Here is a 25,069-nt window from a genome sequence, read left to right as displayed (position 1 = left end):
CTTGTCATGTTTCCAAAGCTTCCCACATTAGCATAAAGACATTGCTTTTTTTTTTTTTTTTGTTACTAGTCACACATAGCTCTTTAACTGTATCTCACTTATTGCTCTTCTCCAAATTTTAGTGCTTTCTTTATATCTTCTGGTACAGTAATAGTCAGTTAGTCTGTTATAGTCTCATTTAGCCATGCGAATAAAGTCATGAACGGAGTCTGCCTGAGCATCATGTAGCTGTCCCTACACATTTCTCATTTAGAGTTGTTCTCTTTAGTCCTGGTTAAGCAAAGCTGTAGGAATGGTTTAGGAGACATGCTATTGTTGGGTTGAAAGTTGGACTTGATGATCCTAGAGGTCTTTTCCAACCTTAATGATTCTATGACTGAAAATATTTTCTGCTTTATTTGGTAGGAAAAAGATAAAATCACAGTTGTCTAGAAGAGCATAATATTGGGAACTCTGAGGTTCCATGAAACAGAAGAGTGGTGGTGTGCTGGACAGAGAACTGTTGAAAGCTTTGTTTTATTTTTAAAAACTTTTTCACATGTTTACATTTACAGCAGTAAAGGACCTGAACTGTAGAGACGGAGTAATATGAAAAGCAGAATTAATGAAATCATTGAAACTCACCATAAAGTTGCTCAATACATTTCTTCACATTCAGAAACTATTATATCAGCCTAAAAGCTTTAATAGTATGTCTCCCGGCTGACATCTCTGTTTAGGAATGATACAGTTACGAATTAGGTATGCAGAGGTGCTCAATTTCACATAGGCTTTGAACAATCCTGGGCATGGTCAGCTCATGCTGAATGTACCTCCAAAAAATTGTTGATTTTTCAGATTTTCTGTGAGGGCAGTTGTACACTTTGAGATGAAGAGGAAAGGACCTAGTTCATCCTTTTGGTTTTATATCCTCTTTCTTTTCCTCCCCACATTGATTATAATTTGGGATTAAAGAGCCAGCAAAAGGGTGACATGAATCAAAATCCTTTCATGTTTATCAAATTATCTTCCTAGACAATATGGGTAATTAGACCACATTGTCCCAAATTCTGGAACTCTAATACATTAGTTTCTTCATCTCTTACCTGATGTGTCCTCCTTCCTTCCCATTGTTCTACTTCATGAAATTTATTGTTTAAATAATAATGCCAGTTAAAGTTTGCACAATGATATGGAATTATGAAGTACTATTGTGTATAGGTTCTAATTTATGCCAACACTTAAGCAAGTGTCCCAGTAAATTCAGTGGATATCTGTTCTGTAGTATTGTTCTGCATGTGTGGAGCTGTAGAATTCAGTGCTGAAAAAATGCAGAAGTTGTGAACTAAATAGCAGTTGCTTTTTATCCTTTAACGGGTCTGGAAATGTTTGAGAGAAATTAACTTTTACTATGTTTGCCTTGTTTGAGTAATTAATAAAAATAGTTCAGGATGACTGTGAATGAACTGCTATATGTCAAAGTTTTTCAGAAGAGTTCAGGTAAGGACAGATACATTCTTCTCTGAAGCTCTGTCCTTAGATGAAGCTATTTGGCTCTGAATATATTTTGTATCATATTCAGCCCCACAATAACTGGACATCTTACTGTTGTGCATTAAGCGGACTTCTTTTTTTGTTGAAATAAGTAGTTTCGTAGAATTCTTCTGAATTCCTGAATTAATTCATTGTATGAACTAATTATTTTCTATCATATTTCCAGACTTGTCAAATTGCGAATTTTGGAGTTAAGAGAAAATCACTTGAAAACTCTACCAAAGTAAGTGATTGAATATTTACATAAGCCTCTTTCACCTGAAATTTCCAAAAGTGCGGAATATTTTTATTGTTAGCAGTGGAATGGTGTAATTTCTGTTAAGAGGTATTTTTTCCTCTGTTTAAAGAAATTCTACTGAAGGTTTTTAACAAAAAGCAAACATATAATGGAAATGAAGGCTGGTACATTAGCTGACTGTAACTCAATATCCAAAATCTATAACATGACATTTTAAAATATGAGATGTAAACAAAATTGGAAAACAACATATGAGATAACCCTGGTAAGTAATTATGTGACAGTATTTTCCTCATCAAGAAGTAGTCTGATGTACTAAAAACATACTCAATGTAACCTCAGTAGAATAATCTCCCCATATGATCCGTACAGAAGTTAAATATATCTGGTGGTTTACAATACTATTCAGAAACCGGTATCACAATATTGAAGAACTGTTAATTTGGTAGTGTTTCTCGGTACTATTTACCAAAAAAAGAAAGTTGCTATAATTTGTTGCTGTAATTTGACCAACATTTAAATGATATTTTGAAAAGGAAACAGTAAAGAAATGAAAAATACATTGATATACTTGCCATGCTAAATATAGGAAGTTGCGCTGCTTAAAGCAAGGAATATGTTTTTATGTTATAATTGTTTTCTGTAATGGGGAACTTAACCAATGAAAAAATATCCATGGATTTCGGGATTGTTATAAATGGGGTTGTATGGCGCCATTATAAATGAGACTTATAGTGGTGGCAATAGACTTTGTTTATGAAATGTTGCTAATACTGAATTGCATATTCTTTAGCTCATTTTAAAAGGGCACCCTTTATAGCAAGCATGCATTTATCAAAATCCTGCGCAGGCACTTTGCCTATAATGGGATACAGTGACATTTTCACTACTTCCTCTGGGCTTTCATCCACAGCACTTTCCTTTTTTAAAGGAAAGCTATTTTTTGTGTTACAGGCAATATTCTTTGTATCAGTTGAAATCTGGCTTTTTGGTATAAACTCTATATTTCCTCTGTTCTGAGTTAGGTTTACTCTTTTGAAAAACAACAACAAAAAAGCTTCAATCTGCTACCAAAGTGTTTATCTGCATTTAAAAATGAGACCTGTTCAGAACAGCAGATTTGCAGCCTTTGAGGTCTGTATCATCGTGAAAGGCTATATACATGTTATCTAGCTACCTCTTAAACATCAGTCTTTCTTAGAAGGGAATTGCATAGTCTTTGCATGCAGAAGGTGCGTGTTGGAATAAACGGATGTGTGCATGCTAAAATTGAAGAATCCGAATTCCACAAAAGAATAATTTTGATCAAAGAGAATTTTTTTCTACTTTTGGTCTAACTCTAATGTCACCGAAGATGGTAACAGACTTGTTGCTGAATTCAGGGGGAGCAAGGTTGGGATCGTGTGTCATTGTTACTGAAAAATAATTTTTTTGTTTTCTTCTGCAATACACGGTGTTTAACAGGCAAAATTTGTCAAGTTTGGCAAGCGTTTGGAAGATCCATACCTAAGCGTAGTAGCCTCTGGTTTCATTAGCACTAATGTTGTTAAGGTGGCTGAGTGCGACTTTTCCCACTGTATGATTCTGAAAGTAAGGAAGTTCTTTGATTCTTGTAACCACAGGAAACGTTATTTGTGGGCATGTTTGTTGTCTGCTTTTTGCTATGGCAGAAGGCTTTGCTAGACACGACTGAGATGAACTGCAAATAACAGGTTTTGCTTATTCAAATGCTATCCTTAAAACTGCCAGACAAAAGGGACATCTGTATTATAAAACAAAGCAAAAGGAAGGGAAAAAAAGTTGAGGAGGTCATTTTTGCATTAACTGGGACAAAAAATGGGAGATCTATGAGTTTCTGGGCTTCTTTTGTCCTCTAGAGCCATTTTCCCTGTGAGCAAAAAAAAAAAGGTGCGCAGTGTAACGGATGGACAGGAGTTAACGCATATTGCAGAGTGTTGATTTGGAGAATATAGGTCCTGCTTCCTAGTTAGAGTGAATTTGACCTCTTTTTATAAAAGACAGTAACTACTTGTCTAAAGCAGCATCTCTTGGCATACTAGAGCGGGCCTGAGAAGATCAGGGCTGAGCATGGGAGGTTGGAGGAGGAAAGTGGTGAGGCTGTGGGTGAACACAGACTCGACAGTGCAGCAGGTAGAGCTAAAGCAGTATCGGTATGTCATTTAGGCTTTACAGGGGAACAGGCAAATGTTAAATACCAGTCTGCTTTATTTTCTCAGCCCATAAGAGAAAGAAAATTGTGACAGGAAAACTGTGTCTACAATAGAACCATCTGCACTTAGGAAAACAAATGCAGTAATATAAATTAATGTATTTCACATTCTAGCTGCAAAAAAGGTGATCCAAATCTTTCAGATACATACTTAAAGGTTTTCTTTCTTATCCTGTGATTTAATAGATGTATCATGAATAAGGTAATGGGATTATGTTGGTAATTTGGCCAGTAGTTCTAATGTAAGAAAAGACATGAAAAGAAGGGCAAATAAGTAATTTAAATATTGTAATTTGGCTTTTAAATAGATGTGAAATGTACTGTAAGACTCTCTTAAGTAACTTCTGCTCACTACCATTACTGTGTTAAGTGCAACTTAAAAGATATTATTAAAAAGCAGATCCTATTCTTTCATCTGTTCTGTGCTGTAAAATGTATGTATAAATAATTTTTAATGGAAACATTTAGTATTTTGGCATAAATAAGAATTAAATGTACTTTTTGTTTACCATAGCTCTAATTCTGCTATATTTCATACTAGCTCAACAGTCAAGATTGTTGTAAAATGTATCCATAGTAACTGAATGCAAGTTTTCTAAAATTATTTACAAAAATACCAGATCAAGTAAATACTAACTATAGTTTGCTGAAGAGTAGCTCTCTAACCAGAGCACAGACCTCCAAAGTGCCTCTCTTTAATACAACTTGCATTAAAAAATGAGAGCTTCCCTTTGCTGAATTTCTTGACATAATTTTATGGCATCTAAACAATGTCCAAACATATCACTGTATTCTCAGACACTTTCCTGATAGAAAATTAGTGAAGCATTGTTTGTGCAATGCTTTGAAGATTCTTCTGATTTCTTCTGACAAGCATACCAAACATTTAAAATACTGCTGTCTTGCTGTATCATACCAGGCTGGAGACATAAGTTGCTCTTCAAATGAAAACGTTGCAGGATGTTCCTATTTTCTGTCAGCAGTACTTTTTCTGCAGGAAATACTACTAGGCTTACAAATATTTTTAACATACTGAAAATATTCATATGTTTAGTCCGTAGATGTTCACAATACTGTTTTAGAAAATCAGTAATTTGTTTTCTGTCTCACACAGTTTGATTAAAGATTATTATTGATACCAATTTCCAGGATCTTTTGAGCATTTAGAAATATTTGGAAATCTCTGGCCGATTTTGCAAATAATTTCTAATATTATATTAAAGCTTTAATTTGTGCAACAAAAATAGAAAAATCTGGTTTTTTCTCTTGTATTTCTGTTATATCTTTCAGAGCATTTGTGAGATTCTGACCAAGTTTCTTACATTTGAACAGTTTTGCCACCTAGATCACAGGTTGTCTGTTGGCATGAAGAACCAACTAAGATGATTTCTATTTTTCTGTTTGGATAAAAGTGTACTTGATCTTTACTCACTGTAGCAACATGTAATATTACTGTGTAATAGCTCAGAATGGTGTTCTATAGACCGTGGCTCCCAGTACCTCTGTAGCATTCTGTTCTGTAATACTACCCTAATGAATATGTGTTTGAAGCTACAGGTGAGGTTTTCCAATTGCCAGTGATGTTTCCAGTCATTTTGCACCCAAACTGAAGCAATTAAAATCAGTGGACAGATTCCCATTAGCCCATCAATGGGTTTTGAATGAGGCAGTTTGTGCTTCAGTGTTTAATTATTCTGTGTTTGAGTAATTTCTCAGAGTGGAGAGATGCAATTCCCACTTTTCTATCCTGCTGAATAAGGCTGTAGTTCAGCCTGGATGGGAAGATACGGGGAAAGAAGAGGCTGCCATGGGAGGAACCACTTAGAGAACTGCACTAGGAGGTTGACGAGTCCCACGGTTCCCACCAAGGGCCCGTCTTGCCCTCGGTCCTGTTTGTGGCAATGATCGACACTTACCTGGCAGGACCTGAGTAACTTGGTGACTGAAAAACTCTTTTCCTTAACATCCTTAAATCTGTGTCATTTATAAACTAACCAGCCTGTGCCCCAGCTTCGAGGCTGATTATTGGCAGCTCCTCCTCCTCCACCCACTCCTTTAAAATTGATATTTTTTCCAATCTTTGGTCATTTATTCATCCATGTGAAGGCCCTCTCTGGTCACATAGCTGCTTAGGTTAAGAACTCTCAGTGAAGGACCTTTGCACATATCTCTTGGAAATGAGGGTAGGCTTTGTTGTCCAGCTCTTTTGTACTCTTGCCAAAACCAGCACTCTCAAAATAATTCCGGAGTCTTTTGAAAGAGTCATCCCTACTCATCACGAAAAGTATGCTGAATTTCCCCAGTGTGTCATTTTTGTCTGTGCATCCCCTTATTCTATTGTTTAAAAGACTTTCTGTTAATTTGTCTGGTACATTTGTCAAAGTCACTGGTCTGTAGTTTCCTAGGCTTATCCTGGAATGATTTAAAAATTGTTCTGACATTAGTTACACTCTTCCCAGTCATCTAGCGCTGAAGCACTGTGTGAAAGGTTTTGTGTGTCATACATGCATGTCGTCTGAGCTTTTAACTGCAGGTAAGCATTGCAGCCTGCCCAAACTCTGAATACAAATGCAGAAAATCAATTTAGTTTTTCTGCTCTGACTTTTTTTTTTGAGCATTCCTTTTATATCTTTTCCATAGACTCTGGCAGGCTTCCTGCTCCTGAGGGGCCTGAGAAAAGTTTTATTATTACTTTTTATGCCTTTTTTCAAATATTTCTGAAGGTATTTTCTGGTCTCCTATAGTTAACCATTCTTTTCTATTTTCCTTATTTGGGCATGTTTTCATCTTTTTTAAAGGACGTCTTCTAAGTCTCCTGTGTTTTCTTCTTTACCATTCTGGCTTTGGATTTTCTCAAGTCCTTTTGACAGGTGATTTTGAATTGCTTTAAGCATCTTGATCTTCTCCCAGCAGTGATTTAGCTTGCTTAGGTGATGTGGCGGACTTCTCACTGTGATTATTTTCCTCTTACCTGTCCAGAGCCATCCAGAGAAAGGCTGGAACTACTAACTCAGAGGCCAGACATTACTCCTGAAGGTCTCTTCATGTGGGTCCCGACCTTTCCCCCTGTGTGGGTCCGTTACTCACTGTTTGATGCAGAGAGAGACAGACTGGCAGACTGTCTGCCATAGCATCTTGCAGTCCTGGGACCGTATGTCCACATTGCATCTTTAATGACAATGAAGTCTCTGCTCATCAGCGGCTTTGGCGCGTGCCGTACGTGTAGGAGGCTGCCCGCTGAGGACAGAGCGCAACTCCTACCGTGGCTTCACCAGGAAGGAAACTGCTGTGAGAGCACCAGTGATGCACTTGAGTGTGCACATGTATAGATGGCTCAAGGAAAACTTGCACCAAAAAGAAATTGTCCTGAATATAAAATCAGGAAGGTAGATGCGCCCAGTGAGCACCTCCACCTTTCCTTCCTCTTCCCCAACAGTACAAGCTCTGCTTGTTTGTCGGGAGTTGTTCAGTATTATCCATGTGGGTGTTTTATATTGTCTGTGTAGGTGTTGTCAGTGAATGTCAGTGAACGTGTCAGCATCTCTGGGTTCAGCGCTATAACAACCTGTGATTACAGTTGCACTTTTCATCTGTTGTGTCTAGTGAAACAGAAAACACCCCACTTAAGGTTTTTTCCTCAAGTTTATAAGGAAAAATCCATTTAAGTTAGTTGTACATTTCAGTTATGTGTCAGAGCAGATAAATATTTATATACACACATATATAGGTGCATACGCACACATAGGTATGTATACATAAAAATGGTTAGTGAAGAGATGTAATAACACACCTGGTTTCTGGAGGTGCTGTGCTTATAACCAGCTTGCAATACTAGGATTAGCATTAGCATGCGTACCTCCCCGTACAATGATGCTTTTTCTGTCCCCTACCAACTTGGAGGCACCCACGCTGATCAGGGCCGTGGTAACTGTGTGGAAGTGCTTCTGCTGTTGCCCTGGCGCCACGTGGGGATGCTGTGGTGGGTGCACCTCTCCTCCCCCAAAATGTCTCCACCTAGCACATGGCTGCTGTGGGGAGGTAGCATTTCTGCCGGCGCTGTTCTTATTCCTCAAGCTGTCACAGGCCTAAAATTTAAGAACAGGGAGGAGGCTGTTATTGAGAGCATAATTACTTACCAAATGTATTTTGTTATTTTAAAATCATGATGGTGAACTGGGAGTTAATGAGTTTTCTGGTAAATGTTGTGAAGTATGTGTATGTGCAAATACTGAAAAATTCTAAAGTATGTTCACACCCGCATGTGTGTATGCTCCTGGCTTGGTCAGTTAGGTGTTCACGTTATTGTCTCAATATTCCCATTTCAGTCCAGATAAACAGCTTTCATACCACTGTTACAGTCTTCTTTGTTTCCCACTCTCTCAATTGTAGCTTCAGCTTGTGTGGCTTTGCCTCACCTCTGATACAAACAAATCGGAGTGCTGTTTTCCCCATATGATTGCACAATGAGGCTTTTTTTACCTAGTGGTTAAATAATTATCAGGCTAGCAGTGTCTGTGTTGATGTTTTCGAAGCCATTTACCAAACACCTTTTGTGTTGGAGCTGTGAACTCCAAGGCCTGTACTTCATTATAAGGCTACCCTTTATGAATGGCTATAAATATTGGACACTCCTGTAAGAACCACAGAATGGTCTGCCAGTGACTTTCTAATTTGTATGATTAATCCAACCACTCTGATGCACAGGATATTTAATAATTTTCTTTGAGGAGTTATGTCAATAATATAAAGTACTACTATGTTTTCCTGCTGTTTGGTAAGTGAATTGTACTGAATGTGCGAGAGGTCAGGCACTAAGCACTTCTGTTTGTGTTAAAATATATTTGGTATAGAAAGTAAACCTTTTCCAACCGTTAGTTGTTTCTTGAAAGTTATGTCAAACTAGTTGAATGAAAGTTCACAGTGGATGCAAATACAGAAGTCATGTTTGTGCTGCCTACGCTATAGGAAACAAATTTTACATCATGATGAGTCAACCTTAAATCATTCAGCAGCAGCGGCTGTGTTCTGCAGTCAGCCTTTGGGTTTCATTGCTTCAGTTCTGACTGCAGTTCAAGGACTGGTGCCCATTTTCTGGATGTTTGGTTGTAATAAATGTACTGTTAGGCAGTAGATCTTCCAAATACAGTCTGATATTCTCCCAAAATAAGTGAAACAGAAAAGTTTGTGTTCAAATTGGACATAAATCCAGACTATTGAAAAGGATATATTGTTATTTCCCTTCTACCAAAGCATGGTTGGTTAAATCCTAGCATTGTTTTCCTAGGGTTTTTGTAAGTGATAAGGCAGTTATATTATGCAGACTTCATATTAGTGCAGACTATATTTTCATTTCCATCTTGACTGTTTTCTGGGAGTTTGAGTATAACTTGGCTTGTGTATTAGTAATAAAGACCCACGCCATTGCATTGGTGTTCAAAGGAATGAGGATATTCAGACTCCTGAAAGAACCCTCATAGGAGAGAAGAGGGAATCAGAAAGCCTGAAATATCTTATAGCGTAATTACACCAGCATATTTAGGAAGCCGAGATACATAGAGGCTATATATAACTCTGCGTTTTGTGTGTGTGTATTTATGTAGAGAGACAGATGTAGATATATAATATGTATGTGTGTATATATATATAGTTGTATGTAAATACACATATGCGATATAGATATATCTGTAATCAGTCATTTCATAGGCTGGGAACCAACCTAGCAAAAACAAACCAAAAAAAGAGCAGTAGGTAGTAGGATAGTGTGAGTGTCAGTGTTAGAAGAGAAGATGGGGAATATGCAGAGTATCAGGGGGACAAGAAAGTGAGAGGGGCATTAGGATCAAGGTTTAGACTGTATTGGCTGCTGGGCACTTACACCCCATGAGCAATGTGACTGCTGCTGTCAGAGAGCCTTACTTGGCCTGCCCTGGCAAAAGTCCATTCTGAATTTCTGCTCTTAAATAATAGTCTGTCCTAAACTAGCTAGTCCGCAATTTAATCCAACCCCAAATCTAAATTACCAATTTTCCTACTTTTTTTGGCCAAACATTCTCGGAACCGTGGCGCATATACAAAGCTCGGAGATGGTTCCCCTCACGAATGTTCATCACTTTGCTTGTCTGCGTGCTGAGGATCTGTGGTTGTGTCAGGACAGCGCGGTTATTACAGTAATTGAAGTAAATCACCAATTCTTCAAACAAATCTAGAAGCTAAATTTACAACTTAGTTGGGAAAGCGATGTTCTGAGCACATTTCAGAATTAACAACAGAAGCTTTAAATTTATCTAGCAGTCATATTTAAGCCTGATCTGGTTACTGCTCCAATGGAAGTTCATTAATTTGCATTGAATTTTATATTTTCTGAGATCAGGCTCTGCAATAAATATTCATTGTACTTCATAGCAACAAGTGTCAGCAGACCTGCCACTCCTAAACTGAATGTTTTGGGACAATTAAATCCTGTTGAATTCCTAGGAGCAATCAAGAATATTTCATATCTCTGGAAACTATACCCATGATGTTGCTTGCACTAAGCAGCCAGGCAGCCTGCACATATTTTTTCAAAAATCTTTGAGTAAATTAAAGTAGTTTGTATGATCTTTACTCTTAAAGCTGTTTGGGCTGAGGAAAACACATTTGCAAGGATTTGTGGGATTTCTTTCAGTAGATATTAGTAAAATTGAAAAATTGTAGGAACCTCATTTGTAAATGGTGAGTCACTAGTGTCTGAGAAACTGTAGGTGCTGGTAATTGATGAGAAAATACTTTTATTTGTTGTACTCATCCTAATGACTCACTGTTTCCCAACTGAAGCTGTGGCTTCTCATCTCCTCTTTGGTTTTCTTGACAGGAGGTATCACAGCTATTGTTTTTCTGCACTGCTGTGCCATTAGGAAATAATGTACAATGGAGGGAGGTGCTACCAAAGGGGTGGGTCTTCAACTATTGCTCAGAATTAATTTGCTTTATGACGAGTAAAAATTATAGATCAAGTTCTCGAGCACAGCCTTTAAAATTGGAAGAACTATGTAGTTCCAAAGATGAGAGAAATTAAAAACTGGGTAAAATTTAACAGTACAGTGTGCAAGGTCATGTACCGAGGTTCTAATAGAAATTTATGTTACAAATTAGGAGTTCTTCAGTAAGAAATCATATTGGAAAGAAAAGGTGTGAGTGTATTAGCAGGGTGTAAAATGTCTATGAGTCATCTATCTAATAGAGCCACGACAATGCCAAAAGTTCTTTGTCAAAGTATTTTCACTAAAGACAAAGAAGTGTTTGTGACATTGTATAAAAAATGAGGGAGACCTCTTTTGGAAAAGCTCCAGATGAAACAAGGACGAGGAAGCGCTGAAGAAGGTCCCAATCTTATAGGAAAAATAATGAATGCAGAGTGTATTGTATCAAAGGGCCCTAAAAGTAATGTGTTGCTTGATCTATGAAAACAGAATTTGAGAGGAGGTGTTAGTGTTTGTGTCTACACACACAGTCAAGGTAGGCAACTTGGAAAAGAACTGTTTCTTCTGCCTGGACAAGGGATGGAGTTGTGTGTGGTTAGCAGAGTAGCAAAAAAGGATAGGCTGGCCATGAGAGGTAGGGATGAGAAGTTTCCAAAGTATGAGAGTCATCAGTGCCTTCTCTCTCCTCCTCTTAAGATTGAAAAACATCACTCTGCATTTTGATGAGAGGCAAAAGCAGGACTTCTGGCTTGGGGTGTCCTCACTGGCTTCTCCTCGGTACAGACTGGCGGAGGTAGGAGGAGGGGGAAGCAGTGGTGGCTGTCCCACAGCTGCTGGAGGAGCTGGTTGTGCGTGTCCTGACAGGCAGGACATGCTGAAACGTGCATTCAGTCTGCCCTGGCTGGCCAGTCCGACCTCCTACTGTCGCAAACTTAATTTTCACTAGAAAATTGTGGAAAGGTCAAACTTGAATGGCACATGTTGCAGTCCTGACATTTCAAACTTGTTGGTATATTGCAGCATTAAGTCTACTCTCTGCATAAGGCAAATTATGGTGGTTATTAAGTAAATTGGCTGAAATCAACCAGAAATGGTAAGTTCTATCACAAATGATGTTACTATATTGTAAGATCTTTGTGTTGATCAGCACTTTGATATTCTTTTGAAGATGTTTGCATGCATTGTTCTGTTGCTCTTTGTTGTTTTAAATCAGCACATTTCAGAACAATACTTATTTTCCAATTATCTCTTTCCCCTTGGTTTGTAACTGTTTGACTGCAATCTTCCTGCATTGCCAAAATATTACATACCTGTAATTTTATTCCTGGTTTAAGTCAGCAATAAAAGGACTTTATGATTTTGGTGATGATGATGAAAGGGTGGTGTTTTTTCCTTTTGTTAAAATTAGCCGTTTTATATGGATGTGTTTTCAGTCTTAAAATGTAAACCAATGTTTTTTATTCTTAATTGCACATTTGATTGTGATAAAATATAACTATGTGAGAATACAGGCAATATGTTATAGCCACACATTCTTATTTCTGAGAATTGCTGCTAATTATGCTTGCTGTCAAAATTCAGACTCAACTTGAAAAATCGTTGTTTAGACAGACTATTGTAGGCAATATAACATCCAGTCAGTAACCTTCTGGTTTGCTTTTTTCTGCAAATGTCTCAAGTTTTGTTGAATCTCTGGGTTTTAACTACCACTGATTACTACCAGAGTACTTCTGTGCATTATAGTTCCACAAAAAAGTGGTTCTCAAAAATTCTATGAAAAATAAACCTTTCTATTTTGTCTAATATTTTACTATGAATGCTTGAATATCTTCTTTGATAAAGGGCATTGAATACCTTTTCATCCAATAATTCAAAAGCACAGAAGGTCAGTCTTATCTAAAATTTCTCATGAAAAATATTTCAAAAAGAAATGGAAACGACAAAGATGCCATCTATTAAGTTTTTTTCTTCTGGATAACAAAAGAAGGTGTGAAAACAATATTTTTGTGCATATATAATATAATTAAAGTATCTGTTTTGGCTTCACAATTAAATATATATTGTAACAAAAACTTAGGAGGGTGGGAGGGGTTGGAGAGTCCCATTTTTCACTGAGAAAAATTCACTCTTACAAAATTCCGTAAAATAGATTTTTTTCCATCCTTTGAATTCCAAGTGTACTTTTATGTGAAAATTGACATTTTTCTCTAACATTCATTCTTTCCATTTCTTGTTTCCCCCCAAATTAAATACAGGACCTTAGAAAGTAGAAGGTCTATAAAGTGGTGGGGGGGAGTATACAGGTTCCTCCCCCCCCACCCCCCCACCCCAGATTATTTATTTACTTATTTATTTATGTTACTTAACAAACTGATTAAATCACAGATTGTATGAGTCATGGGTTGTTATTTCTTTTATTCCCTTGCCAATCACTTAGCAATGTTATAACTCTTTCAAATCTGGAAAATAAGCCAAAATATTAAATGCTGAACTGGGAATGCCAAACTTTTAATTAATTCCACTACCAAGTTACCATGTAGATCTGCACCAAATTAATGTGCCAGTTATCTGCAACTACAAAATGTCTAGCAAACAAATCCAATGGAAACAAGGCAGAGTGGTGGAGGTTGTCCTGTTCCTGCTCTAATGATCATAAATACAGATTTGTTGAAATTACTTGTGGTTATTATCTGGTTATTTCTTAAAATTGGTGTATAAGGAGATTCAAAGGATCAAGGTTTCTAAGCAGCATCATAAAAACTGTATAAAAAGTAGTAGTAATTCATTTTTAGAACAATATAAAAAGAAGTAGACTAGATTATTCTTTGTCCGAATACATATAAAATAATAGTAGGTGTTTTGCAGAGGTTAAGTTTGCAAATTGGAAGTATCTAAACCTCGAGAGAGCTACAGCTCTTACACTCCTGTAGCCAAGACTTTTATTCCAAATTGAGAAAGTAAGCAGAATAATACAGATTAATCACTTCTTGTATAAATACAGTGTGCGTATTGAGTGCTTACATTCCTCTTAAATAATTGTCTTAGTATAAAAACTGGCTTATATCACTTAGAGCATCTTCAGTGATTTATCAAAATGTTGTTTGAAACGCTGTCAGGTAAAGTATTTGTTATTCCCAATTTCAATACCGCCTTGCTCTGCTTTTAAAGGTAAGTATGAATATTTCTCAGCTTTTGCACTGTTGAAAGAGCGTAGATATGGCCTTGCTTGTTCCTTCAGTTTCATCTCAGCAGGAAGGAGCCAATGAAGATTCAGAAAGATATTCAGACATGGAAAATGTCACAATCCATTACCTTTTTTTTTAGATGTGAAATTCACTGAATGAAAGTGATTATTATTTCCTTTAACCTGAAAATGGAGTTGTAAAAAGCATTCTTGTGATTTAAGACCATTGGTCCCATTGACTTAAATAACATTTGTATTCCTAACATCCTTACCACTTCCAAAATCCCATTTTAGGAAGCAGATTTGCAAAAATCGCAGGTTGTCTTAAGTGTGTTGAGGTTAGTGGAACAGACAATTTATATCAGCTGAGAATCTGTCCAGCAGAATCTAAATATGGGTTTAAAAGCTTAGCTTTAGACTGCTATTTTTTGAAATGCTGTTACCCTTTCTTCTAGTTTATTATAAAGATGTAAACTGTTTCCCACACTTCGAGATTACAAATATTTTCAGCATTCATTATGACCTGTTTTCTTCAAATAGTAACTCTGGCTGAGTTTAATAAATCATGTTCCAGAAGACTTACTGCTTTGGCACTACATTACTAAAATATTGCCAATATTCTAATAAACAATTACTACTACATATCTTCCCTTTAAGTTATTTTAAACTAAATATATTTGCAGCTCAGAGAAGATGCAGAAAAAAGTATTATATTGTTTTCTATTGTAAGAATGTTTTTCCAGCCTATGTAGTGGGTCAAACTTGTCTGAAAAATTGCATCCTTTTCTCAAGGCAGCAGTGGCAATTTTTTTGTCATATCTCTTATAAAAGACGCTCTGGGAAAAAGCGTAGCTAGAAATTCTTGGTACTGCATTGAACATACATCAGTATTGCGTCTGCCATCTGGGATAATCCTGACATTACTTAAACTGCAATTAGTGGTTCTTATCTCGTGGTGTTCACGCTGTATAATTTTAATGTATCAAATGGGTAAAGGAAAGACAGAGCAGAAATTAGAGCCTTGTATGCAGGCCTCTTTTGTACACTAATTTTTTTTTATTTCTTTATCACTTATTTGCTTCTTTAAAACTTCCATTTTACAGACACAGAAGTGATTTCTTTTTTCAGAAGGGCTTATATCTGATTAGTAGGGCTAAATTTCAGATAAAGACTTCATAGCACAAAATAGTAGGAGGGGTGAACATTTATAACCATGGAGAATTACCCTAGCCCACCTTACACTCATTTTGTTCTTAATTATACCAGAACCCTGAGCTCCTCCCAGAACAACTGGGAGCTAAACACACAAAGAGTTCAGTCTGACTGTTGTTAATGGGATCTAATTTGGTTACGCTTAGACTCTGTGCTCTGCTTTCTCAGGTATGGTTGTTTTATAGTATGCAAGGAAATTGCTCGTTATGCTCAGAACACCTTAAGTCAGTATCCTTTTAATTTTACTCGATTAAAAAAAATCTACAGAGTACAAACGCCTGCACACAATTCAAACTGCAAGAAGAATTAAACACAGAGAAGATGACTGCTGGAATGCATTGAGAACAGGATGGGGTTTTTACCTGCCATGAACATCGGAGACCTTTTCTTTTTCCCAGCTGGAATAGGAGACTACTAGAAGCACATGTTTCTCAGCTGCACTACTGATGCAGCGTTGACTTGCAGGTAACACACACCTCCTCCGAGTGTCTGTATGCACTGCTCTGTATGTCACTCTCCTGTGTAGTCTCTGAGTAATGGCTCAACCTGATGCCTTGGGACAGTGTGTTTCTGTCATTTAATAGGTTGTTGGATTAAGGATGGATGGTTCTGAGCTAAACACGTGTAGAATGACATTTTTAGTTGTTGCCATCCTTATCTGTAACAAAGTGTAGAAGCTGTACCTGCAGATGCTGTGGGCTGTGAATGTCAGCAGTGGCCGTTTGTCCCTCCACACGAGGGGGAAGGGGTATCCTGTGATCTCTCTTCTTGCAGTGCATCGGAAGTTCCCTAAAGTCCAACAAGCAGACAGCACCTAACCTGTGGCCAGCAATGTGGTATGCAAAAGGTTACCTTGGGCTACCATTTCCGTCACGCCTTGAAAAATCCACTGTACTGCAAGGCATTTTATTTATGTAATCAGCAAAGTAAAAATAATCATGGAATACTTGATGACTCTCAACTGCTTATATTCTAACACGTATAAAATGTGATTGATGATTACTTTTGAAAAACTGCAGAATACATATGTCTGAAGAAATTACAATGGTCGTTGGTTCTTTATCACAATTGTGTTTTCCTGTAGCTGGTCAGTGAGGGTTTTTTATGAGCTATTAATATTTGTATTTCCTATTGAAATACATTTGCAGATTATATTCACCAACAATAACCAGTATTTGTGCCTTGCAGCCGTCTTTTCAGCACATACGGCTTTTTCCATGCTTTTCCCATTTTGGTGTCTCCAATGGACTGGTTCAGTTAAAGCTCAGAAGCTCTGTGTTGCAGCTTGCTTCCTGGCACTGGATTATAAAACAGATCTTGCCCACATTTCCCATACTTCGTAATGGAATATCGTCTTTCTGCCTACCTTTAACAGTTCTCTAGTAACTTAATAAGAAGATCACATTATGGCCAGCAGTTGCTTTGGTTTCTTCCTTTTAAAGCTATGTCTCATAGATAGAAGTCTTACACTGGCCTCCTCTTTGGCACCTGTTCCCCAGAGTACAGTGTGTATCAGATGGGGTTAATTTGCTTGTGATGTTCTCTCTAGCCCACTTGGCAAACAGCCGCTGCAGCCAAACATATTATTAATAGTGTGGTAAAGTAACTATCTTGGAGAGCCGGTCAGTAGAGATCTTATGAACAGTTAAAACTCCTGGAGACCACCTATGAAGAAATCAACCATTCTTCTGAGAGGGCATAACTATAACTGTATACACATATTTCATGTGTGACAACAGGGATTATCCTTCTGCTTTTTCATTTTCTGAGGTGCTCCTTGCCATCTCTGACTACATCCATCCTTCTTCCTCAATTAATATGTAGATAGTTACTGAGTCATGATGTTTTTCACCTCAAGTTCAACCTTCTCTTTTTCTAGCCCATCCCCATTTTATTACTCTGGCTTTCCCTTTAGAAATAATCCTGGGTTTGGTATGTGTTCGCGCTGTCTTTAGGCCATATTTGAGCAGAAATAGGAATCAAAAGGTTTACTAAATAAGAAACCTGTGTCGAGAGTAAAATTCTTTTACTCTTGTTCTTTGGGTTAGCTGATTCAGTTAACTTTTAGTCATCAGATATTCATTAACACCATTTGAATTTGGTTCATCCCTGTTAATTATTCAGCATCTTATGTTAGGTCTTCTTCCTGCTCTCGGGCAAAGTAAATGGGAAACCAGGGCCAAAATTGCATTTTCAGTCTTGCAAGCTAAAACCAGGTCTCTCTTTAATTTATGTTCATTCATTCCATGCAAGATTAGTACAGAGGAGTATAAAACGTGCTGAATTCTTTAGAGATTTGAATAATATATTGTATATCCTGATGAAACATAGGTTATTTTTAGGCAACCTTTAGTCGTGGGAAACTTAGAGCCTGGTTCTCTTCAGTCTTCAAGATGGTGGAGACCCACATACCAAGTACTAGTCATTTTATATCAATTTAATAAGTTCAAATTGATCAGTACTGCAGAGTTTACAGATCAGTTGGTTTACTTTCCACTGTATAATTACACTGAAAACAATGGTTGTCAAATACCTTATTTACCAAATACTGAGTCTTTTAAGCAAAAACAGTGAGGTGACCTTTGTGGCAGTGAATGATACAGTCAGTCTTGCTCAGTTTCAGTTATTTTGAATTTAGATGACTGCAGTGGGTCCTGGGTTCATAACTGTTAGACAGGTGTATTTGTCCCAGAACATGGAGCAATTTTTGTTGTCAGTATGTCGGCCGTGTTACCGTTATATAGTGTTTCCTTGTCCAAACGCAGACATCTTATAGCATATAGCAAAGTCATTGATCTTATCAAAGCCACATGTAGTTTACTAGGTGTGAATTTGGCTCCAAGGTTTAGTGACTGCTAGGGTGTATTTACCCTGTGGCTCTCATGTGCTGAAGCTCATAATTCCCTCAAGGGATATTAATTCTGAAATTCACTGTCAGAATAGCTGTATGTTTGCTGTTGTTTGTTTTTTAAATAGTTTTAACTAGATATACTTTGAAACTAGATATACTTGGAAATTTTGCAAACATGAATTTCATATATTCAAATTGTGTACTGAAATCAGTGTTTTAAGGTAGATACAAGGTTAAGAAACACACGTTACTTTCTGGAAAAGGACAATAATTTAATTGAGTCCATTTAATCCTGCAAGTGGGCACATATATTCTTGTATCTTCCAGATAGCGTTCCTCCAGATTTTTTCTGAGATAAACAGCACAAAGTAGAAAATACCAAACGTTACGTTAAATTTTCAGTTTTCTATATCAAAGGATCCTTCAAGTAGTGGTGATTCTTAAGCAAAATGGGACATTTCAGGGTCATGCTGTGAACATATACATTAGGGATTATTTGGCTCCAACATTCAGGAAAGCAGTCTTAAGATATTGTATAGAAGTATCGCGTGTATCCTTTCCATGTAGTCACACGACTGACCCCATCCCTGCCCATTTTCCTGCTGTTACAGAGCAGTAGGTAGAAGTTGCTTACTCTGCAGGTAGGTCCTGTTGAGGAGGCAAGTCTGAGAGAGGAGCTGCTGCTCCAAAATACAGCATGTTCCGTAAGCATGGTGAGCAAGAACCCACAAATAGGGATGGATCTACAAAGAATATCTAATTATGTGCCATAGGGCATTTCGTAAGAAAATATGTGCGCCAGGTAAGGCAGATTTTCATGTGATTTAGTCCAGAAAGTGGAAACATACAATAACCTTGGTTTTAACCATGCAAAGCCAGTTATCAGGAAGAAGGTAGAGGAATCCAGAAAGCGGATGCAAAATAAAGAGAGGGGGGAAAAAGGAGTTTAAAAAAAGAAAGATAAAAAAATGTATTCATACAGTCTTGATATTGCCAGGAATTTTGCACTGGCCAATGACATTTACTCTACATTCTGTTTATGTAATCAGCTAAGCAGAGGTGGATCTGAACTGAAATTTAGAACGCCCTTCCCCAACGATTTGAAAGCTGTGTTGGGAAAGAAATTTGTGTGTGAACGAAGGTCAAAACTGTGAAGATTTCACCTTTCTCTACAATCAGTTGAGCAAACCTTTCCAGTTGTAGAGTGATTCATAACTCAGTCCTGAACTAACGGATTAATTTTAGAGATCTGATCCATTTCCACCATAAACAAAACTGATAGGAATTTAGGATCCTATGTGGAAGGCAATATTTTAAGTGAGTAGCGTGCTTTTAAAATCCTTACCTTTTGCACGCAAGCATTTTTCCTGAAATCGGTTGTCCATGCATTTTTATTATGACTGAATCACGAAGGAGCTTGATTTCCAGTTTCTGTATGTAGGACAGTATGTATTTTGTCTTTGTTGTGCTTTTTATTTTAGCCTTTGATGCAGAATTAGGTAAAGTCTCACAAGTCTTCAGTGCCATAGATGCATTGGTTGTGTTTAGACACCTTCTGCACCAGCAGTTCCGTCTTTTGGGCATTGAAATTGATTTTTCTCATCTTAGCATTTGAAGATGGAGAGTGCCCTTGCCCATCGCCTGAGAGTGTACAGTGGCTCGAACAGCAGAGGATGTGGAGTCAGCAGCTTTTCGGGCTCCAGAAATGGCAGCATCAGGAGCATCAGCACGAGTAGACTGTGTTGAGGTAGTTCTCCCAAACTATATTATGAAACCAAACAATTCTGGTATACAAAGGCTGATGGAGGCTGCCTCTTAGTCCAGAATGTTTAATCGAGATGAATGTGTTGGCTGGTTTTCCCACATGCTTAACCCAAGTAACGTTGTGTACAGCCCTGCATTTTGCACAGCAGTATTGTCATGCAGCCAAGGCAACAGTATGTCTTGTGGATTGTCTGCTCCTAACTTCTCTTTGTGTTAATGACGAGACCATATAAAAGTAACAATGAGCACTGACGTGACTGACTGAGAGGCTCTGGAGTTACTTAGTCTACAGAGATTTAATTGCTTTAGGCATCATCCCATGGTCTCTGCAATGTTCGCTGGTTTGTGGATTGATGTTGCAGATTGTAAAATAATTAAGTTCTTCAATATGATTAAAAGTTGAAATTAATATTATTTTTGATAGTTAAAGATGAAAAATACATTATTATAGATATTATGTACATTGTTTTAGACATTTTCTCTCGTTACATATTTCAGTTCACATGTAACAGTATTTTGTATCCTCAAAACCAGTTTTTAAACAGACTGTTATTTTGAAGCCTGGATAATACATAGATTCAATACTTTATGACAGATTGATTTATATTTTTGGTCGTTTGCTTTATACCATATGTGTTTTATATTCTAGAAATGATATAAATTATCTTGAGATTCACTGAAAACTGAGACTGAGTTTTCTTTGTAATCCACTAAGTGATGTATCAGTAAATAGCTCTTTGTGATTGTATCATGTAATGCTTTAGTCCTGGTTAAGATTTGACTACTCTGCCACAGGTAATCTATTAACTTTATGTATTAATTTTACAATGGAACTTCCAAACCGATTCATTAATGAATTTAAAGTTACATCGCAAGGTTTAAAATACTGAAACTGGAAGAGACTCCTGAATGTGACATTTTAACAACTTTGAAATAAAGGTTACTGTGTACAACAAAAGTGTGAGAAAATATTATTTTAAATGAATACAGCAGATAATCCGGGAATGGCAACATCTTTGCCTTTATTTGCTTTTTGTTTCTTCAGAAAATAATGATATCAATTTATCATAAACGAGAATATATTTCTGTATGTTTTTGCACAAGGAAATGGAGTATGTAACCATTATAACTTTCTCAGTCCTATCTTTGTAGAAGTATGCCCAACAAAAAGCATGCGTTAATTGTGCGGCAGCATTATATTTCCTCTTTCATTGCATTTACTGTTGTGTAAATCTAGTTGTGTCTCTGACACAACTGCTTTTCGCTCATTAATTTTTACCTGTTGGAGATACTTTTGTTATTTATAAATACAGTTCTTCATATGTGGGAACAATTCAGATGTGATTAGAAGTTTGTGATTGAAGGTTTGGATAAACCTTTATGTAATCACCATCTCCTATCTGTCAGAAAGCTGAGCAGGATTTTGATGAGAATACCGTGATGTCATTAAAATAATTTATGGCAGTTGACTCATTTGTTTTGCCAGAAACTGTAAATGCAAGGCATTTTCCTGGTTATTTGAAGTATTGACACCGTGTAGATAAGTGTCTTCTAAATAAGGGAGCAAAAACAAACATGCAAGAACATGAGAACGTTGTATTAGGCAATATGTGTGATTACCATGAATTATAATTAATACCATTGAATTGTATAATATAAGCTGTAATTTACAGAGTGTGAATATTTTAAACCTATTGCAAGCAATGTTAATTTTTCACTAAATATTCAGTAATCTTTCTAAGCTACTCTCTATGCTGGTTTTCATGCATTTGTAGTTTTTTGAGAATCGTATTCCATTATTGTGTTTAATTAAAAAAAGATTCACCTTATTCTGAAGCTACTGTGAGGTCCACTTCCATAGCCAAGAATCAGATCTTCTCCATATAACTCCTGGAGTTACTTACGAATGGGAGAATAGATCCAAATGTGATATGGATAAAGATTTATGTGAAATTTTTGGCTGCAAGTTTTATTAGCACATTAATTATATTACATCATTTAAGCAATGAATATTTAACTGAGCATTACTCATAATTGCACCTTTCCTCTTCCACCTTCATAAAATGACCCCACATAAAAAATATAATTAATCTTTCCATAAGAAAAATACAAGTAATTACATGAAAGAGATAAAAATATCACAAGCTAATGAAAAATCTCATATAATATTCCACTGGGTACATTTGGCAGCGTGCTTTATCTCTTGATATAGTACCAGCTAACTGAAATGAATCTGTCCCCATATAAATGTTACAGTTTCTGAAACTCTGTATCTGACTGAGGAAATTCCACAAAATAATGTTTAAAAGTTGCCTTTTATGATGAATTTGCAGTAGTACAAACCAAACTTTTTAAAGTTTTGTTCGACGGTAGACTACAGCATGAAATACACAAGTTTTTTGCCAGGTTAATTGGAACTTAGCTTACCATTAATTTCATCTTTGAAGAATTTCACATCTCAAAATATATAATTCCGTAAATATATAAACAGTAATTTTGTATGTAAATAACAAAGCAATACTGCTGTTCAGTTTCCAGTTCCAGTTAGCAGGTATTTTCAGTCTTGTGGCTGGGTTTTTTTGAGCACTTTAACATGGGCGTGGGGAATCAAAATCACTAGAAGCTTTTATCGGCTTTAGTACAGAATGATAAAGTCACAAGTAATACCCCCTGTGAGAGAAAGCTTTGTACAGCCCATTAAAAATGTATGTCATGTTTCCTGTTTTTTTTTAATCGTGAAGGCATTGTACTACATAGTGCTTGTGTGTATACAGTTAATATTACAGCTGAAAAACTTGTAACATCTGCAAGTGTAAAGAGCTGTAAGCCTGCAATGCTCACGTGCTGAAATGTGTTTCCTGTGGTGTAAAAGCTTTGTGTGGTACTAAAGAGCGAAACCTACTGTCAGGGTTTATTAAAGGAACTTTGGTAATATTGAAATGCTTTTCACGACTATCATTCAGGCTGAGTGCGCGCTGCCTAACTGTCTAACGAGTGGCTAGTCTTCAGAGGGGTCCAACTGATTTATTTTAAGCAAAAATACTTTGATTTTCAAAACAGCAACTGGTAAATTGTGGATAAGTAAGTGTATTCTTACTCTGTGTATTTTTAAAAAGTTTGCCTATATTCAAAATTGATAGTTTTTAAATGCTTTTGGCAGTCAGTCCACATATGCAGTGATCCGTGCCTTTGTCACTTTAAGCTATACTTGAGATAACAAGTTTTTCTCACAGCACAAATTCAGAGATAAACCTGGGAGATTTATCCCATTGAATTCAGTAAATAAAGAACTTAATCATGTAATTTTTATCAATTTCTCACTTTTCCTCTTATTTCACTGTTTTAATCACCTGAGCCTGAGCAGTAAAAGTGCCTTTTCTGCTGTCACATAGTGATCAGTGACAGACGTAAATCCAGATTATTCCTCATTTAAAGCCCTTTACTGCATAAAGCACGGGCGATACTAACTTTTGGTTCACTTTCTTATGATACATTCTTATTTGACTCTTTATTTTGTAATGCTGTGAAGAAGGATAAGCTGCTTTGGTTGATTTTGCTGTCATTTGCAGAGTCTTTTGCAGCAGAGGCTGTGTGAAGCCTTTCTTGCCCTCAGAGGAGCTGCTGCCCAAAAAAGGGCTCTCAGGGAGACACCTACCAGCAAAGTATGGCACCTTGCTCCCATCCACGCGTGGTGTGGTTGATCACACAGTCTCCCTGCCATGCTCCTGTGCCATTCATGGCACAGAGAGAGGAATACTTGACTAGATGTGCTTTGCAGCAGATCAAACGATTGAATCTGAGATTGGTCATTTAATTAAAAAAATCTGTATTCTGTTGTTTATCTGCTTACAATGATGGAGCTTTCATAAGCTACTGGTGGACAACAAGTGTCGCTAAATACCACTGCTTATTGGTGTGAGAGTTTCTTTGCTTATTCCTGCAATGGAGGCCGTATTTCAGTTCAGCTGTACTACAACCCAAAGAGGAGGGGACCCCATCAGTTCAGTGCATTCTGTTAAAGAAACACAAGTACTCAAAACAAACCTCATCTAAGCTTAGCTCATGTAGCATGCAAGCCTTGTGCTGATCCTTGACACAAAAGTAATTTTGCATTGTGACTGTAGTTAGGTACAATTTTAGGGAAGTAACAATCATACTTTGTACTTTTGCTGTGAAGAGGCAAAACACTTTCTAGTGTTTTATAAAGAAGTTGATAACGATTTTCTAAATCTGTATCAAAATGTCACAATTTATATGACTTTCAAATGGTTTATAAATATAACATTGGTCATTTTGCTTGAGCAACTCCGCAAAATTATTCCAAGATTATTAATGTAATTGTTGCTAGCTTTTTACTTCAAGAACTTTAGCTTGTGTCTTAAAGGTGGAGTGTATCAGCGTAAGTCTGATGTAATTATTTTTGCAGTAACGGTATCATTTGACCAAGATTTTTCAAGTAAAAATTTAATCTTACGTATCTCCTAATCTGTTACAGGTCAATGCACAAACTGACTCAACTGGAGAGACTTGATCTGGGCAATAATGAATTCTCTGAACTGGTAAGGAATGCACCATTTTTAATAAAAAGCCTCTGTGTTTTGGATGCTCTGTGTATGGGGCATTAAACTTTTACTTAAAAGGCATTATTGTATTGTGGCCACATGCTGTGGTCACATTTCCTTGTAGAACAAAAAATTTATCGTAGTTCATGGGGTAGACGTTGGTAAAACAACATGCTTGATCTACGTCGGGCTTCTGCGGTTCAGATCAAGGTCACAGATGATTCTCTCTCTGACTGGTTGCTACTGCTGCAGTGCATCACTGCCACGATGTGGGATGAATTGGTGATCTCAGTATAAATATTTGTGTCAATTATGTATTAAGTTCTTAATATCTATCACTATATTCTGCAAATATTAGAAATTGCTATAAGAAGAAGTAAATTTTTGGCTCTAAAAGCAGTTTCTGTCCCTAAAATGAGAATTAGCTTTCCTGAGATTTAATGGCCTTTGGGAGTTTTGTCTAATCTCAGTATAGGAAATAATCAAGTTTCTGGTCCCTTTAGGTATGTTTCCACTGCATCTATAGAAATTGACAC

General features: G+C 36.9%; 1 protein-coding gene across 3 annotated transcripts in view; it reads left to right on the top strand.

Annotated features, from left to right (window-relative positions):
* Positions 1–25,069, top strand: part of LRRC7 (leucine rich repeat containing 7) — a 106,461-nt gene that overhangs the window by 9,101 nt on the left and 72,291 nt on the right. For all 3 annotated transcript variants that reach the window (XM_075097300.1, XM_075097301.1, XM_075097299.1), the window contains exons 5-6: positions 1,700–1,756; positions 24,467–24,530. In XM_075097300.1, coding sequence (XP_074953401.1) covers positions 1,700–1,756; positions 24,467–24,530 — 121 coding nt within the window. The remainder of the gene's footprint in view (positions 1–1,699; positions 1,757–24,466; positions 24,531–25,069) is intronic.

The sequence above is a fragment of the Phalacrocorax aristotelis genome, chromosome 6, assembly GCF_949628215.1.
Source record: "Phalacrocorax aristotelis chromosome 6, bGulAri2.1, whole genome shotgun sequence".
Lineage (NCBI taxonomy): Eukaryota > Metazoa > Chordata > Aves > Suliformes > Phalacrocoracidae > Phalacrocorax > Phalacrocorax aristotelis.
Note: the sequence above shows the minus strand (reverse complement) of the source record. Positions and strands in the feature narration are given on the sequence as shown.